Raw genomic sequence first — 18541 nt, forward strand, 5'->3', positions numbered from 1 at the left:
ATGCTCTCAGTTGACGTTCTTTTACTTTAAAACAAATATTTTTATTGTTTATTGGCAGTTCTCATTTGAGAGCTGTAAGTTTAAAATACAACGGAGCAAGGAAGGCACAGGACGTATTGTTGTTTGGATGCTGGGCATTACAAACAGCTATACTATTGAAGCATCTTTTGGCGGCTCTTCACTGGGGTCACGCAAAGGCACACATTTCAACATTCAGGTAAAATAGATTTCGGTCATTAAATTCCACATACGTTCGAAGAAATTTAATACTTATTATTAAATTTATAGGATTATGAGCACATGGGACGTGCGTTTTGTGAAACTTTATTGGACTATTGTGATGAAAATCCGAACAAAGTAAAGCGACATGCTAAATTATTTAAGCAAATCAAAAAGATAAGAAAACGCGAGAAACGCGAACAGAAAGCATTGAAATTACAAAAAATGGCCGATCAGGGATGTATAACTGAAAAATTAAGAGTAAAACGTTCTGTGGAGAGAACCGTCTCCTAGGAATGTTTTTGTACATTACACGTATATTGTGACACACATCCCCAAACATACAGCCAGTAAACCGCTTTCTCGAAATGGTTTAATACATGTAAATGTTGTATTGTTGTCTCTGTTGCTGTTTCGCTGATTACTCATTAATATATTTTAAAAGTTAAAATCATAATGCTTTAAAAGCGGTGGCTCATACCATCGAATAATGAAAATATATGTGTCAATATGCCAAAGTTATGAATTTGAATGCTATCTATCGCTAATCGCCGTATATATATATATATATATATATATATATATATATATATATATATATATATATATACACTATATATATATTTATTTATTTATTTATTTATTTATTTATTTCTATTTATATATATTTATTATAAGCACACAGCACCAAATGGCACATAAGTATATACATATCAATTACGATTTTTATTGTAGAACTTGTAGCAATAGATTGCAAATTACTTTGAGCACAGTGTACAATTTTTTGTTATCTCAATAAAACGATTATTACAGTTAGATGGTATATTATATTTATAGATAACCAGCTTTACAACAAAATCGTAATCATTCTCTTCTTAATTCATACTCTATGCATACTGTCACAAAGATTTTCATTTTGCATTTATCATAATTTTTCACTAATCCTAATGCATTAACATTTACAATAGATTTTAAATTTACTCAAACAACAGGAAAGACTCCGCTCTAAAATAATCGAAAGACTGATGCGCGAAGGATCGAGCGCTGATGAGCCATTGAACATACCACTTTCCGATTACTCCAGGTAGGTTTCGTTACCTTAATCTAAACTTTGTATCAAAGAAAAAAAAAAAAAAACAAGAGTGTCCCTGGCGATACCTTGAACACTGCAAAGAACAGATTCTAAGCTTCTCTTATATGCAAACAAATATACACCTACACACGCATGCATCCAAACGCACGCTTAAGTAAGCGCCCTGCTAACTACGTGATTGGCAGCTCCTGCGCTTGGGCTGCAGAGGGTAATATTATAGGAATTTATTTCTTGAATAATTTCTCTTGTAGTGGGACGATCTTCATGAAACTTTATGAACGTGATCATAATGTTCAAATGTGAAAGCTGTTCAACAACTTTTCGAAGCACAGGTCACTAGTATTTAAGATATGTTTTTTACAAATCGGGGGCGTGGTATCCGAAATCTGTAATTTACAAAATACTCCTATATATAGATATAATACTGTTCAAATTGGGCTGAAAAACGAAATAAATTGATCGATTATTCTAGATATAAAATGGGTTATCGAAAATATATGATAAACTCGTACTGCGTGTTTTATATACGAGTACACATGTATCTTCTGAATTTAGCCCTAATAGCGACAGACGGATGGAAAGGCTATAACGACTCAGCTCGTCGCCCAGATCAGGAATATATATATATTTTATGATCTCCTTCTGCCTGCTACATACATTACAAACAAAACCATTATTTCCTAATTTCCCAATTTCAATGGGTTCAGGTTACATTACATTAAAAGACCGGATTTACTTGACCAACTGTTATTTGTACTAATGCATGTAAAAACACTTAATAGTTTTCCCACACATCTGCATAATGCTGACTTTATATGAACGAAAACCATTTAACCTCTATATAAACTAAATACATTTACCGTTCGCTATTTAAAAGGTATGATTAATCTGTGAGCCAGTACGAAAATAATATATATTATATAATAATTTGTTTATAATATATGACTATGCCAGCATTATTCGTTTCGTAAACAATTATGTATTTAGAGGTAGATTGTATTAGATCTGTATTAAGCCAAGTAATTTCATCGCATCTTAAGGAATGTTTATAATTTTAAAATAAATAATTTATATAGATATTCATTAAGTTGCGGTGAAATTATTTGACTTGATAAAGATCGACAGACAAACAACGTGCTTGCAAATATCTATCTCTAAACTGTGGTTACATACATGATGTAAATCATTTCAAGATGTAGCCATAAAGGCAGTAAACTTATAACCATTAAACTTAAACGTAATTTTGAAGACAAGATCAAAACTTTGATCACTTGTGCAATACAGAACAATGCGAAACAATACACCAGCCCTAACCAATTAGAAGCTGCTTACGATCTTTTCAATATATACTCAAAGACATGCCCCTAAGAATTTCAAACCTAATCGAAAAACACAATTTCCCTTTATTATTTTCTGTTTTAGCGATGATGGTAATTGCAGCTCTAGCTCTGACAATGAAGGCAAACATTCGATTACAGCGTCTGATCTTGAAGGTCCTTGCTGTGCGCCTATTCGAGCACCACCCAGTTCTCCTGAGATTCTGCATGAGATTCGTAAGGTAGGTTTGGATGTCAAATTGTTTCCTTTCAAAGCACATTGAGCACATCACGATTATATTCACTCGCCACCAATAGTTTCGAGTACGTCGAATGCACAAGGTGATGCATGTTTTGGATCAAATATACTTTTCACCGGTTCTACAACGAAAATTCAAGGCTCTTGCGCGTCTTAAGCGCCGCCGCCATAAATTGGGTTGTAAGGCGGTTGGCTCAAAGCGTGCCACTGGTGGTGGAGGTGGACCAAGTTCACCAAATGGCAATGCCAGTGAGCGAAACAGCGAAAGCCCCCAGATAACAATCAAAGCCACACGCCAGTCGCCTGAATCCGAAAGCTCCGAAAGCAATGGGTCTCAGTCGTCAGACTTATTGACCGATGCAAGTAACGAAATAAATCAGACTGGAAAACAGTTAAATCGTAAGCGTAACAAAAGAAAGAAGCACATGCCTACAGAAAAATGCAAAATTAAAGCAACTAACAGAAAAATGCGTATTGACCGGAACTTGCGACTTTGGCTGGCTAACCGACGCATTTTTATTTTTCGTCGCAAAAAGGTACATTTAACTATAAACGCAAAAAATATTTAGATAAACGATAAATCAACAAAGAAATAAATAACTCATTTAAACACCATACTGCTATATTCAAATATTAAAATACCCTTTTACATTTTTTGTATAATTTAGAACCGCCGACAACGTATCCGAAATAAGCCGCTTAAGAAACGGGGCGAAGTGATTAGAACGCCACTCGACTTGCCTACCACCGATCCTGGCTCCGATTTACATTTTTCCACAGATGATGAAGACCTTTTTCCAGCTGGTAACGCCACATTTGGAGCAGTGGCACCACTTCGTCACACTCTACTGCAGAGCGAGTTGCAGCGGCGATATATTGAAGAAATTGGCGACTTGGTAGTGCAAAAGCCCAAGCCGGCTAATATGCCACCAGAATTAATCGTGACAGCACCCTCAAAAAACTGCGGCCCAGGTGGAGTTAAAAAATTGGAAGTATACAAACTTATACCTAGCACAGCACCCGAGCAACAAGCTCAGATGCAAGCCCAGACAAACGGTACTGGTGCTCGACGCACGTATTCCTGGCACAATCTCAACCAAGATAACGGCCGTGCTAAGCATAGTTTCTTCATGAACGAATCAAAGCCAGCCATAAAGGTTCAAAAAACTCCACCGAGGCGGTAAGTTTTGAGCCGGTTAGTACATATAATTTTCTAGTCTTATCTTTACGTCCGCAGTGTACCAAACAATTTCATCCCACTAAATCAGCAAAGACATGTCCATTCAAGTCATGCTGAAGACCTAAATGTGAAACTATCCATTAAGAAAAAAATTTGGACGGGAGCTCACGGCGATTCAGATGCTCGACCACTGGGTTGGTACAAAGACCAATCCCAGGCACATGCACACATGGCTAGCGTGATGGCAACAGCTGCTCTCCGAAGCGCTGAAGGATCACAAGCTCGAAACATGTATAACGCCGCTAGTCACAAGGAACCATTGATATCGGCAGTAGAGTCAACAATAGGTTCAGCAACCTTGCCACCTGCTTATGTAGGTGCACCACGTAGATCCCGCAAATTGGAGCAAGTGGATTTATTTAAGTAAGTTTGAGAAATCCAAAATCTTAGGAGATTTGTAAACATACCATTTGTAGCGCCTGTTCAGAAAAGCTGTTATTGTGGCAGCAAGACCATAAAAAAGCACAGACGTCAAGTACACGCCTTATGGGCGGAACGACTACTAAGCTAGAAAATCCGCAGATCTTTTTACGCGGTCGCAAGCCAAAAAAGGTCATCAGAACAGCCGGCGGAAATGATGCCCATTCCAACATGGCCGGAGTAACTGGAAAGGGGAAACGAAAGACAAGTATAATTAAACTTGCTGAGACGACGCAGTTTGTAACCCGTTTTTCACGAATGCATGCAAGTACTGGAGGTTCTGCCACTGGTGATTTACAGCAACATCAAATGACTCAAATGCAACGGCTAATTTTAAAAACTCAATCAGGCAGCGGGTCAGAACGCACACAAAACGCCCCTGTCAGTGGCATTCAAAACCCTGGTGGACGCATTGCTAGCAAGTTTAAGACTAGTGGCATAGTCGTAACAGCGGTCCAACAATCGGTGGGCAGTTATGCAGGGGGTGTTAATCTTTCAACACGTATTCGCCATGCTGGTGGTCAGCCCATAAAGAAATGCAGCAACAGTGTCGCCTCTGATAGTCAAAACATGTTTCAATGCCGCACCGAAGATAAATCAGTGGCAGGAATTTCCCTAGACACGGTCAACCTGGTACGCAAGGTTAAGACAAAGTTGAAAAAAAGGAAGTCCCGCACGCTTGCGAATGATGCCGCTACATCAGCTAAATAAAATCTATCAGTAATTAAGCCGAAACACTAAGATCCCCGGACATCCCTCGACGCCCTGATCGATAGTTTCCTTTCTCGAACTCTTTGTACTTGTATGTGAATTTATTATTAAGCCAAATTTTAGTTGAATTAGTTATAAAAAAAAAAGCGCCAAAATGGCATTAAGGATTATAAGCAATTAGCAAAATGTGAGCACACTGATGTAGCAAAATTGATGGGGTACTATACTACCCCAAAGTTTGCGTATAACGTACATATATTTGAATATTCACTAGGACCACATATGTATGTATATAGTATTTATAATCTGGAAATAAACTTTAGGACGTCATTTCAATTAAAATTACCAATAAAAATTCATGTTATGAACTAACTGCATATGTATGTTGTTAGTAGCAACTCTAAAGCACTGCTTTAGCCATTAACAAGAATCGACACTAAATCTAGAAAGCTAACTTATATACACATGCCATATGAGGTTATATTCAATGAATGTAATCCAACAAACGAATACAGAATTAGTGTATGAGAAACAAGACATTGAGTATATTAACATACCTTAAGCGTCTTTGTTGAGTATTACACTGGATTTTTGTGCAATATTCCTCGAATAAAGCCTGCTTAAATATGATGTAAAAGTAAACAAAACGTTTTCTAAGTGTGACCTCTAAAGATGACAGTACCCTTAAGTTTTATAAACAAGGGTTATTCAATTGAAGCGATGTATATCGATATATGATATATGTACATTGCCAGACTAATTGCTTTCAGCACTAAGCATGTGTTCTATCACTAACCATATGGTTGTTTCTATGCTCTAAATACATACATACATGTATGTACATACATATGTGTATATGTAAGTACCTTCGGTAATAATATAAAGAAACAAATGTATCCAAATAGACTAACGATATGCATTTATCCTTTACAAACATTTATTTAAAACAAAAGTAATACAATAAATATAATTTGAATATTTACATACAGTCGGCAAAATAAGTTTAGGTACACAACGATTTTTCAACATAACTGTATAAAAAAGTGGTTAAATGAAACGAAAAAAAACAAAAAACAAAAGTGTTTATGCGATCTTTTAAATTATATATTTGGTCACATAAAAACCTTTTCATTAATTTATTTCAATAAAAAACAGTTGACTTTCTTTAAGATTGGACCTCTAGAAATTATATTATTCAACAAATAAATTCGTTTAATATTGCTCACACTGCAGCGCAGCCCAAGCGCAGTCGCTGCGCACTGCGCAGTTAGCAGAGCGCATTCTAATGCGTGCGTATGTATATTGCGTGACTAAAAAAGTGCAGAGTGATTAGAATATCAGACTGGAGGGTTCAGGGTATCTCCTAGTCGAGCAGTCTCGACTAGAGCTTTCTTACTTGTTATACACTGGACCAATTGAAAATGGGATCTCAGGGTATAATGGTTTTGTGGAAATGTATGTAACAGGCAGAAAGAGGCTTGACGGACCCCACAAAGTATATATATTCTTGATCAGGGCGAGGAGCTGAGTCTATTTGGCCCTGTCCATCTGTCTGTCTGTCCGTCCGTCTGTCCTTATGTATGAGCGTGTGAATCTCAGAAGGTATAAGAGCTAGAGACTTGGTTTTTTTTTAAATGACCGTATATGCCGGATGTTGAGTTTATCTTTAAAAATCGATAACTATTCCCGATATTTAATTATCGATTAAAATTATTATCAATTAAGGCAGATGCCACTGTATCTAATTGCGAATGATTTTTAATTTTTTCAAATTTGTCAATTATTCAATAGAATATGTAGATCATATGCTGAAAGTTTCATTAAATTCGGTTTAGTCAATCGACGTTAAAAAATAACAAAATGTTTGGCCAATTAACAAACGCACGTGCTGCAGCAACAGCAGTTTTCCTATACGTGTGCACACATACACTCAAACATCTAGCATATTCTTAGAATCACATCAGCAGTTAGTTTCGTTTATTTCTGCTAGATGGCGTTGCATCAGTGAATCTATTTCAGTTTTGCCATTAAAAATTTGTTCAGTAGGGTGGCGTCGTGGTAAAAGGCGCGGCGCTTGATCGCGAGATAGATAGGTCTAGGGTTCAAACCCAGGCCGCGTCGTGATTCTGTCTTAATTTTTTCAAAATGTTAACATATTTAATTAAATGGGTTTTCTATTTCATTTATATATTTAAATATGTACATCGAAATTGAAATTTTAACCATCCCACTATGGGTAAAAAGTCGATTTTTTTGGCATTAATTGTAAATGAAGAGCTAGGAACTTGAAATTTTAGGAATATATTATTAATATTAAAAAGGAAATTCGGATTTTTTTTTTTTACAATTGGGCGTGGCATTCAAATTTTCCGCCCCTTTTACATATTATATTTAATTAAAAATCATTACCTGTGGGCTCAAATTATTTTTAATAACTTTTTTGTACACTTTTAGCAATTTTAAATTATATTTTTATTATATTTCATTCAACTGCAAGCAAATATTAATATTTGAAGACTCTTAATTCAAAATTTAACTCTAAATTTTTATCATCTTTGTTTTGAGCTTCATTTTCCTCATCTTCATCCTCATTTTCGTCTTCATTTTCTTCTTCAACTAAGGTTGGCTCCATTAAGCCTTCAAATGTTGCTGGTAATTCAAAATTGGGATCTTCCTAAAGTTCAATAACTTCTTTTGGGAATTATTTTTCTTGTTTTTCTTTTCGCGTTCTTTTAAACTGAGTGAAGAGAGAAGTGGATCAGATGAGTCTAAAGCCCTATTAAATATATCAGTTAAATTCTCTAATCGGCTACATTTCCTGGCGTGAGATTTCCTATCATTTCTATACAGCTTGTTCCGGGATTCAGACGCGTTTTCTCCTAATATGCCAACAGGAATTATGCAAGTACCCATAATTTGGTATCCATACACCAAAATTTTGTAAACATCATTGATATTTCCACTTCCATTAGGCCTGGGTTTATCCACGTGAAGACCCATTTCATCCCACAGCCTCCGCTTAATTTCTTGTTTACGCAATGATACCTTTTGTTTGTCGACATCCTTAACACGCCATTTTTTAATTTCGATTCTGTACGATATTTTCAATACAAACTCAAGGAATCGAATCCAAGCATGCAGAGGGCTAATTCCATATTGCAAATTCGTAGAAGAAGTTCTAAAAATTTCCGAAGTACTTTCCAAAGTACCTTCACAATCAATTATCACCCTGCCTTCAAGCCACCTAGCATGATGCATTTTAAACCTTTCCAAATTCCGGTTGCACTTTGGCAGATGCTTTTTTATATACTATACAAATTGCTTTACTCTTTTATCAATTAGATTATTAATATTTTCGCTAATATAATTGTTAATTTTTTCAATAATAAAGTTTTTACCGCGCCTTCTTGGCGGTTGTTGTTGGTCCATACCTCCACAAGCTCTGCACGAAAAAGCTCGTTTTTAACTGCAAAAACTAATTTTTTTCCAAAAGGAACAAAAAGGAGCAAACGAGGTTAATAGATTCCGAACCTGGACATAATACACAACAACTGTTATATCAAACCTCTGTGAAGTGGTGTGCTGCACAAAAGTAATACTCCACGGAACACAAGTACATTTGTTAATTTTTAGCTAAAAATACACACAGACAACACACTGGACAACTGGACAATAACACAATTACAATCAAAAAGTAATAGCAATAACTTATTGTACATACCATTAGGTACGTTTTCCATTATACACTTTTTTTTGTTTATGTTTACACAAAAGCTCCACTTTAATTGCAAGTTGAACAAAATTTCCCGCGCTTTTTATATATCAAACGCAACTATGCAACAGCTGACTTTGAGTATGTGTAAAATATTAATGGTAGTCGCTAAATTTTTAAAAAAATACTATTCAATCTAGTTGAAGTATATATTTTCAATAAATAAAAGAAAATTTTAAATTGTAAACAAAATTTTTTTTGAATAAATGCCAAAAAAATCGACTTTTTACCCATAGTGCATCCCAAATGTGCGTTTTTATTAGTTTGGTTCAGGGTAGTATCACTGACCAAACAACACATAGACTAGACATGTAGAGCAACGTTATTCCACGCTGCAACATCTGTCTAGCAAGTCCCGGCCAACTTCGTATTCGCTCGGCTTGGTATTTGCCGTTGGTCTGCCTTGTGAAGTGAGCACATGCATACATACATTTGTGTACATATGTACATATGTGTATGCTTATATGGGATGGCAAGCTAATTGTCTCTGGATTTAGTAGTTTATAAATTTTGTATGATTTGAATCGTAGGGTGACTATCAAATAGGCCATTATGACTTAATTAGAAATTTTTGACAATAATGAGTAAGGCTTGAGTATTATATGACATGTGTATTTCATATATTGCAAAGCATTTAATAAAGTTAGTAGTGTTTTACGATAATTTTTTCGGTTGAAAATGTGTATAAAATAATTTTAATTATATATAATTATTTACGGATATAAACACATTTATAAACATGATTAGCAATAATCTATATATGTATGTATATATAAAAGAAAGTTGTGTAAAAGTGTATAACTTATAACTCGAGATCTGCTGGACCAATTTTTATGGTTTTTGATTTGTTGGATTTGTGTCTGCTACGAGTAGGATAGTAGATCTTAAATATACTGAAAAAATTTTACGAATACTTGAAAAACACGGTTTTTTCCCTAAGGATTCAAATTTCCATTGATACTCAGTAGGCTTTTTAACAGTGACAGTTTTCGGTCCTGCTCTCATATTATACAATAGTATAGAATTAAATAAACAAATGTAGTCAGTCAGTCTACGGCACAGCCTCAGGCGAACCTGACTATTCATAAAAAAAGCTCCTTTGATAAAAATAGCACGCGTGCATACAGAAGCTAAATATCTCGAAAGTTCAGGTGTTTTCTCGATTGTTTTATGAGGTTTTGTGCGAGGGCATATTCAGTATTAAGTAAGAAGACTCTAGTCGAGACTGCTCGACTAGGAGATACCCTGAACCCTACAAGCTGATATTCTTATCATTCTGCACTTCTTTTATGCACGCACACATACATATATATGCATCCACCCTCACGCGCCCACGCTCTGCTAACTGCGCAAAGAGCAGTGACGGCGCTTGGGCTGCGCTGCAGTGTGGGCAATGGTATGAGAATTTACTTGGTGAATAACTTCTTTTGTAAACACACGATCTTAATGACATTTTCAGGGCGTAATTATATGGTCAAAATGTGTGTACATTCCAAAGCACAAGTCTCTAGTACTTGAAATACGTTTTTTACAAGTTGGGGGCGAAGGGGGCGTGGTATCCAAAATCTGTTGATTACAAAATGTTTGTATTCATCATATGTATATACACAGTAAATCTGAAGTCTCCGCGTCTAATAGTACTCCGATGAGGCTCAAAAAACAAAATCAATTTTTCGATTATTCTCGATAAAAAAGTTATCGGATGAGATCGAAAAAATAAAGCAAACTCGTACTGCGTATGGTATACACGAGTGTGCACACAAAATTTCTTATATCTTCTGAGATCTCGGCGTTCATACGGACAGACGGACAGGGCTATATCGACTCAGCTCGTCGTGCTGATCAAGAATATATATATTCTGTGTGTTTCGTCGTGCTATCTTTCATTATCCGAGCCATCCAATACCAAGCCGAGCGAATACGAAGTTGGCCGGGACTTGCTAGACAGATGTTGCGGCGTGGAAAAACGTTGCCCTACAAGTCTAGTCTATGTGTTGTTTGGTCAGTGGTAGTATCTAGTCGAGCAGTCTCGACTAGAGTTTTCTTACTTGCTTATCTATAAAAAACCTTATCGAAGATCAGTTATAAAATTATATCTCCCACATCTTTAAAGGTAGAGTCTCCAAATTAAAAATGTATACTAAGATGTATTTTATACAATTTCGGTTTTTGTTAAAATTTATCTCCACCCCTATATCTACCCCCTCATCCTCATATTTGTTAAATGCGTATTTCAAATACTAGAGACTTGTGCTTCGTAACATACACACATTTAAACAATATGATTACGTTCTGAAAGTTCTTCATTAAGATCGTACGTCTAGAAATTAAATTATTCAACAAATAAATTCTCAAAATATTGCCAACACTGCAGCGCAACCCAAGCGCCTGTATATGTGCGTGTGTGTGTGCTTGTGTTTGTTTGTATGCGTGTGTGTATGTGTGTTATTGTGATTGTTTGTATGTGTGTGCGTGTGTGTATGCTTGTGTTTGTTTGTGTGCCTGCGTATGTGTGTATGTGCCTGTGTTTATGCGAATTACTATTGAAATATTAGTTGCTCGAAGGGTTCAGGGGATCCCGTAGTCGAGCAGTCTCGAGTAAAGCTTTCTTACTTGTTATTATATATTAGTTTTTATTAAATTATCATTTTATTTAATTATTTTTATGCAATTATTATTTTTATTCAATTATTATTTTTATTCAATTATTGTTTTTACTTATTTTATTTATTATTTTATTTTATATTTTCATATATTTATATTTGTTTTAATTTAATTTTATTTTTTTCTAGCTTTTCTAGCTCACACGACTTGTCACTCAGAGAAAATATCAGGTACTAAAAAATAAACTACTGCTCGCACATACATATAAAGATATTCTCGTATATTTACTCGTGCATACATACATTCCCTCATATACATATACATATATGTTCATGTGCACCCATATATGTATATATGTATATCTGTTCTCATATACACCTTACTATATATGTATATGTATATATAAGTTATGCTCTCCCACACTAGAGCACTAGTGATTGTGGACGCTGTGGTGGATTCTTGTGAACACAAACAACTTTATGTTCAATGAAATCACTAACCAGAGAACACATAGACTAGACAACTAGTGGAAAGCTTTTTGCACGCTTTTTCTGGGACTTTAGCGCCCCAGGCTGCTTTGAATTCGCTCGGCGAATTACTTTTAGGCTCGAGCAACGAAAATATACGAAAGCACAATCATTTCGCTTCACGCGCTCGACCGAGATGGTCTAATGTTGAACCAAAGATCCTTCTATGCTCAATCTTTCCCTTGCTCTCTCTCTCGATGCTCTATGCTCTCTCAAATGTGTAGATGTGTGTATGCATGCGAACACAAGCAGCAGCTCACGAAAATTGAAATTTCTTCGCAGCAAGAACCCATGCCTTCCCTTCTGTGTGAAGAGTATACCGAACTCTTTAAACCGTTTGCCAAGCTCGTACAAAATATGTATATGTGTCTTCGATATTACTTGTGGGAAGGGTATGAAAGCGTTGGTGCTCATAGTGAAAATGCTTTCGCGACGAGCGTGCACACACACAGTCTCCGTTACTATATGTATTATGAGCATTTGTGTGCCTGTAGCGATTTCAGAGCCCCGAATTCGCATTTGGTAGATCTTGTGAACTACTCACACATGCATACATACATATGTTTGATTGTGTGTACGCAGAAGCCGCGATGCTCACATATGATGGGGTGATCATTGTAGAAGCCTTTGACTGCCTTTGTGCCTTTATATGTGCGTGTGTGTATGTGCATGTGTGTAAGCATGGGACATTAGCATTGGCGTGTGCCTACCTCAACTTAAAATTGTGCGAACGATTTTGGGTTTTGAATTGAAGAGGCGCGCTCATATATCAGTAGCTGACTGGCTAAAGTGCACTTGTCACTTGTCACATCCCAATACTTTGTGGCACTGTGACCGAAGAGTAACTCACGCACATGTGTATGTATGTATGTACATATATGTGTGTGGTATAGGGACAGCCAAGTTACTCGCGGTATATATGTATTTAAGCACCTGATTTAAATGATCGTGAGTTAGCCTATCAGAATGCATTTTTAAACAAGTAAGAAGACTCTAGTCGAGACTGCTCGACTAGGAGATACCCTGAACCCTCCATTCTGCATGCATAAGCCCGCGCTCTGCTAACTGCGCAGTAAGCAGCGACTGCGCTTGGGCTGCGCTGAAGTGTGGGCAATGGTATGAGAATTTACTTGGTGAATCACTTCGTTTGTAAGCATACGATCTTAATGAAATTTTCAGGGCGTAACTATATGGTCAAAATGTGTGTACATTCCAAAGCACAAGTCTCTAGTACTTGAAATACGTTTTTTACAAGTTGGGGGCGAAGGGGGCGTGGTATCCAAAATCTGTTGATTACAAAATGTTTGTATTCATCATATGTATATACACAGTAAATCTGAAGTTTCCACGTCTAATAGTACTCCGATGAGACTCAAAAAACAAAATCCATTTTTCGATTATTCTCGATAAAAAAAGTTATCGGATGAGTTATCGAAAAAATAAAGCAAACTCGTACTGCGTATGGTATACACGAGTATGCACACAAAATTTCAGCTCTCTAGCTCTTATATCTTCTGAGATCCCGGCGTTTATACAGACAGACGTACGGACGGACAGACGGACGGACGGACGGATGGACGGGCAGACGGACAGGGCTATATCGACTCAGCTCGTCGTGCTGATCAAGAATATATATACTTTATGGGGTCTGCGATGATTCCTTCTGCCTGTTACATACTTTTACACAAAAACATTATACCCTGATTTCCCATTTTCAATGGGTTCAGGGTATAAAAATGTAGTATCTGATCAGTGGGCAAAATGGGATGCGATTATCGATGCCTTGCATATTTGTATGTACATACATTTACAGGTGCATGCAAGTAAAAAAAAGTGTAAAAAATGCAAGTGCACTTGTCAGTGTAGTCAGTCAGCTACTGAAATATAAGCGCGCCTCTTCAATTCAAAACCCAAAATCGTTCGCACAATTTTAAGTTGAGGTAGGCACACACGCACATATAAAGGCACAAAGGCAGTCAAAGGCTTCTACAATGATCACCCCATCATATGTGAGCATCGCGGCTTCTGCGTACACACAATCAAACATATGTATGTATGCATGTGTGAGTAGTTCACAAGATCTACCAAATGCGAATTCGGGGCTCTGAAATCGCTACAGGCAGCAAAAGCTACGCACACAGGCACACAAATGCTCATAATACAATATAGTAACGGAGACTGTGTGTGTGCACGCTCGTCGCGAAAGCATTTTCACTATGAGCACCAACGCTTTCATACCCTTCCCACAAGTAATATCGAAGACACATATACATATTTTGTACGAGCTTGGCAAACGGTTTAAAGAGTTCGGTATACTCTTCACACAGAAGGGAAGGCATGGGTTCTTGCTGCGAAGAAATTTCAATTTTCGTGAGCTGCTGCTTGTGTTCACATGCATACACACATCTAGGTCGAGCGCGTGAAGCGAAATGATTGTGCTTTCGTATATTTTCGTTGCTCGAGCCTAAAAGTAATTCGCCGAGCGAATTCAAAGCAGTCTGGGGCGCTAAAGTCCCAGAAAAAGCGTGCAAAAAGCTTTCCACTAGTTGTCTAGTCTATGTGTTCTCTGGTTAGTGATGAAATAATATATTTTATATAATTTAGTAACAAAAGATTTAAACTCTCTCTAGTCCGAATATAAACTGTCCCAAATCGGTTCTAATGATTGGGTTCTCCCCTTGAATGTCTGACTGGACTCTCCAGCCTCCTTAGATTGTCGATAGTCTTAACTCTTCCCCATCTAAATATCTGCGTCCCGCAGATCAGGGTGCATATGTTCATTATAATGATATTCATTCATATAAATTGTCCAATATAATGATATTTATCCAATATAAATTGCCCAATATAATTATATTTATCCAATATAAATTTATTATCCATAGTCGATAGTTCCGGAGTCCATAAATTAGCATAAAGAGGGCCATCAATATCCACCTTCAAGTTAACTCAAAGCATTCATAGTTCCATACATTTAGTATTCATTTGTGGTTATGACGATACATCCAACATTGTTGCGCATTTATTTCATTCCCTCTGGCATCTCGGAAATCCCTATTACCATGAATGATCGAAGCTAGGAAGGATATACCACGTGTAAAATGCTGTGGATGCTACGGGTGCTAAGAAAGTTAAGGAAGTTAAAAGAGGATTATTACAATATAATTAAGTGAGCATTTTCCTTCTTTTTTTATACCCTGAACCCATTGAAAATGGGAGACCCCACAAAGTATATATATTCTTGATCAGGGCGACGAGCTGAGTCAATTTAGCCCTGTCCGTCTGTCTGTCCGTATGTTTGAACGCGTCGAATTCAGAAGATATAAGAGCTAGAGACTTCAACTTTTTTTTAAAATGTCCGTATATATTACGCGCATATCGAGTTTATCACTAAAAAACGATAACTCATTCCGATACTTTTTTATCGATAAAAAACCTTATCGAAGCTCACTTGAAAAATTATATCTTTTACATCTTTCAAGCTAGAGTCTCCAAATTTAAAATGTATATTAAGATGAATTTTATACAATTTCGGTTTTTGTTAAAACTTACCCCACACCCCTTAATCCACCCTCTCACCCTAATCTTTGTAAAAGTCATATATCAAATACTAGAGACTTGTGCTTCGGTATACACATACATTTTAACACTATGATTACGTTTTGAAAGTTTCATTACGATCGTACGTCTAGAAATTAAATTATTCAACAAATAAGTTCTCCTAATATTGCCAACACTGCAGCGCAACCCAAGCGCAATCGCCTGAATATGCGTGTGTGTGTGGGTATGCATGTGTTTAATTGTATGTGTATGTGTGTGCGTGTATTTGTTTGTATGCGTGCGTGTGTGTGTGCTAACTATTATTGAAATATCAGTTGCTTGTAGGGTTCAGGGGATCTCGTAGTCGAGCAGTCTCGACGAGAGCTTTCTTACTTGTTTATTTCTATTTTCTTAACTGTGATTTATGAAAAAAATTTTCAGTTTTTGTTTTGATTGTCACATTGCGATTTATAAATTATATTATTTTATTGAATTTGGTATTTGAACCTAGGTACCAACATTTAGCCATGATTTCTTTTATCTTATAGAATTGTCTAGTTCACCAACACTTGCTAGAAATTATGTTATTATTTATTGCATTATGTTATGGCAAGGATTTTCACCCCATTACTTTGCAAATCGCAGAAGTACTTCGTAATTTTGCCAACCATTGCCCAATTGGATTGGAACAATTTATTTGTACTTGCTTTTTATACCCTGAACCCATGAAAATGGGAAATCAGGGTATAATGGTTTTGTTAAAACTATGTAACAAGCAGAAGGAGGCGTGGCAGACCGCACAAAGTATATATATTCTTGTTCAGGGCGACGAGCTGAGTCGATTTAGCCCTGTCCGTCTGTCTGTCCGTCCGTATGTATGAACGCGTCGATCTCAGAAGATATAAGAGCTAGAGACTTGAAATTTTTATACCCTGAACCCATTGAAAATGGGAAATCAGGGTATAATGTTTTTGTGTAAAAGTATGTAACAGGCAGAAGGAATCACCGCAGACCCCACAAAATATATACTTTTTTTTCTTGATCAGCACGACGAGCTGAGTCGATATAGTCCGTCTGTCCGTCCGTCCGTCCGTATGAACGCCGAGATCTCAGAAGATATAAGAGCTAGAGAGCTGAAATTTTGAGTGCATACTCGTGTATACCATACGCAGTACGAGTTTGCTTTATTTTTTCGATAACTCATCCGATAACTTTTTTATCGAAAATAATCGAAAAATTGATTTTGTTTTTTGAGCCTCATCAGAGTACTATTAGACGTGGAGACTTCAGATTTACTGTGTATATACATATGATGAATACAAACATTTTGTAATCAACAGATTTTAGATACCACGCCCCCTTCGCCCCCAATTTGTAAAAAACGTATTTGAAGTACTAGAGACTTGTGCTTTGGAATATACACACATTTTGACCATATAATTACGCCCTCAAAATTTCATTAAGTTCGTGTGTTGACAAAAGAAGTTATTCACCAAGTAAATTCTCATACCATTGCCCACACTTCAGCGCAGCCCAAGCGCAGTCGCTGCTTACTGCGCAGTTAGCAGAGCGCGGGCTTATGCATGCAGAATGGAGGGTTCAGGGTATCTCCTAGTCGAGCAGTCTCCACTAGAGTCTTCTTACTTGTTTTTCCTAGGTCCGTGTATATCACGCGCATATCGAGTTTATCATTAACAATCGATAAAAATCGATGTAGACTTATGTGTATTTTATATAATTTCGATTTTTGTTAAAATTTACCCCCCATCCCTAAATTCACCCCCTAACCCTCTAAAAGGCGTATTACAAGTACTAGAGACTTGTTCTTTGGAATGTACACACATTTAAACATTATGATTACGTTCATTAAGATCGTACGTCTAGAAATTAAGTTATTCAACAAATAAATTCTCAAAATATTGCCCACACTGCAGCGCAGCCCAAGCGCAGTCGCTGCTTACTGCGCAGTTAGCAGAGCGTGTTCTAATACGTGCGTGTGTATGTAGATATGTGTGCCTAAAAGAAGTGTAGAGTGAGTAGAATATCAAATTGGAGGGCTCAGGGTATCTCCTAGTCGAGCAGTCAGACTAGAGTTTTCTTACTTGTTTTAATAAGTTATTTTTATAAAATTATTGACACGTTCCCTTTCCCTCTATTTCCGTGAAGAATTTGGGTCCCTGCTCGGGCGCCAGTTAAGCTCTCCCACACTAGAAAACTAGTGATTGTGGACGCTGTGGTGGGTTCTTGTGAATATAAACAACTTTGTGTTCAATGAAATAATATATTTAATATAATTTAGTAACAAAAGATCTAAACTCTCTCTGGTCCGAATATAAACTGGCCCAAATCAGTTCTAATGATTGGGTTCTCCCCTTGAATGTCTGACCGGACTCTCCAGCCTCCTTAGCCTTAACTTATATGTACTCATGCTCACTCATATATATATATATATATATATATATATATATATATATATATATATATATATATAATTACGCCCTCAAAATTTCATTAAGATCGTGTGTTGACAAAAGAAGTTATTCACCAAGTAAATTCTCATACCATTGCCCACACTTCAGCGCAGCCCAAGCGCAGTCGCTGCTTACTGCGCAGTTAGCAGAGCGCGGGCTTATGCATGCAGAATGGAGGGTTCAGGGTATCTCCTATATATATATATATATATATATATATATATATATATATATATATATATATATATATATATATATATATATATATATATATATATATATATATATATATATATATACTAGTTGGCCCGGCAAACGTTGCATTGCCCCATCCATTATTTCTAGGTAAAAAATTGTTGAAAGCTATGT

General features: G+C 36.5%; 2 protein-coding genes and 2 long non-coding RNA genes across 8 annotated transcripts in view; 1 reads left to right on the forward strand and 3 right to left on the reverse strand.

Moving 5' to 3' along the window:
* Nna1 (Nna1 carboxypeptidase) overlaps positions 1 to 5630 on the forward strand; it is a 28188-nt gene extending 22558 nt beyond the window's left edge. For 2 of the 5 annotated variants that reach the window (XM_089264584.1, XM_089264588.1), the window contains exons 10-17: positions 59 to 217; positions 289 to 454; positions 1186 to 1303; positions 2735 to 2870; positions 2947 to 3423; positions 3556 to 4067; positions 4125 to 4490; positions 4544 to 5630. In XM_089264584.1, coding sequence (XP_089120710.1) covers positions 59 to 217; positions 289 to 454; positions 1186 to 1303; positions 2735 to 2870; positions 2947 to 3423; positions 3556 to 4067; positions 4125 to 4490; positions 4544 to 5258 — 2649 coding nt within the window. In that variant the 3' untranslated portion in view covers positions 5259 to 5630. Of the gene's footprint in view, positions 1 to 58; positions 218 to 288; positions 1036 to 1185; positions 1304 to 2734; positions 2871 to 2946; positions 3424 to 3555; positions 4068 to 4124; positions 4491 to 4543 lie in introns of those variants that run through there. The other 3 variants (XM_089264585.1, XM_089264586.1, XM_089264587.1) reach the window with 3 other exon arrangements.
* Nadsyn (NAD synthetase) overlaps positions 1 to 5938 on the reverse strand; it is a 32461-nt gene extending 26523 nt beyond the window's left edge. Inside the window, exon 1 of the mRNA XM_089264636.1 lies at positions 5816 to 5938. The gene's annotated coding sequence lies outside the window, so the exon portion shown is untranslated. The remainder of the gene's footprint in view (positions 1 to 5815) is intronic.
* Positions 5939 to 14962: 9024 nt separating this feature from the next.
* Positions 14963 to 16165, reverse strand: LOC149090848 (uncharacterized). The gene is made up of 2 exons (XR_016197469.1): positions 16095 to 16165; positions 14963 to 15342 (listed from the first exon to the last, which is right to left on the reverse strand). It is a non-coding gene; the product is annotated as an uncharacterized LOC149090848 (long non-coding RNA).
* A 161-nt stretch (positions 16166 to 16326) lies between these two features.
* Positions 16327 to 18089, reverse strand: LOC149090849 (uncharacterized). Its single transcript, XR_016197461.1, has 2 exons — positions 17804 to 18089; positions 16327 to 16407 (listed from the first exon to the last, which is right to left on the reverse strand). It is a non-coding gene; the product is annotated as an uncharacterized LOC149090849 (long non-coding RNA).
* Between the last annotated feature and the right edge of the window lie 452 nt (positions 18090 to 18541).

Source organism: Drosophila navojoa, chromosome X, assembly GCF_054131105.1.
Source record: "Drosophila navojoa isolate 15081-1374.11 chromosome X, UAZ_NAV_1.0, whole genome shotgun sequence".
Taxonomy (NCBI): Eukaryota; Metazoa; Arthropoda; class Insecta; order Diptera; family Drosophilidae; genus Drosophila; species Drosophila navojoa.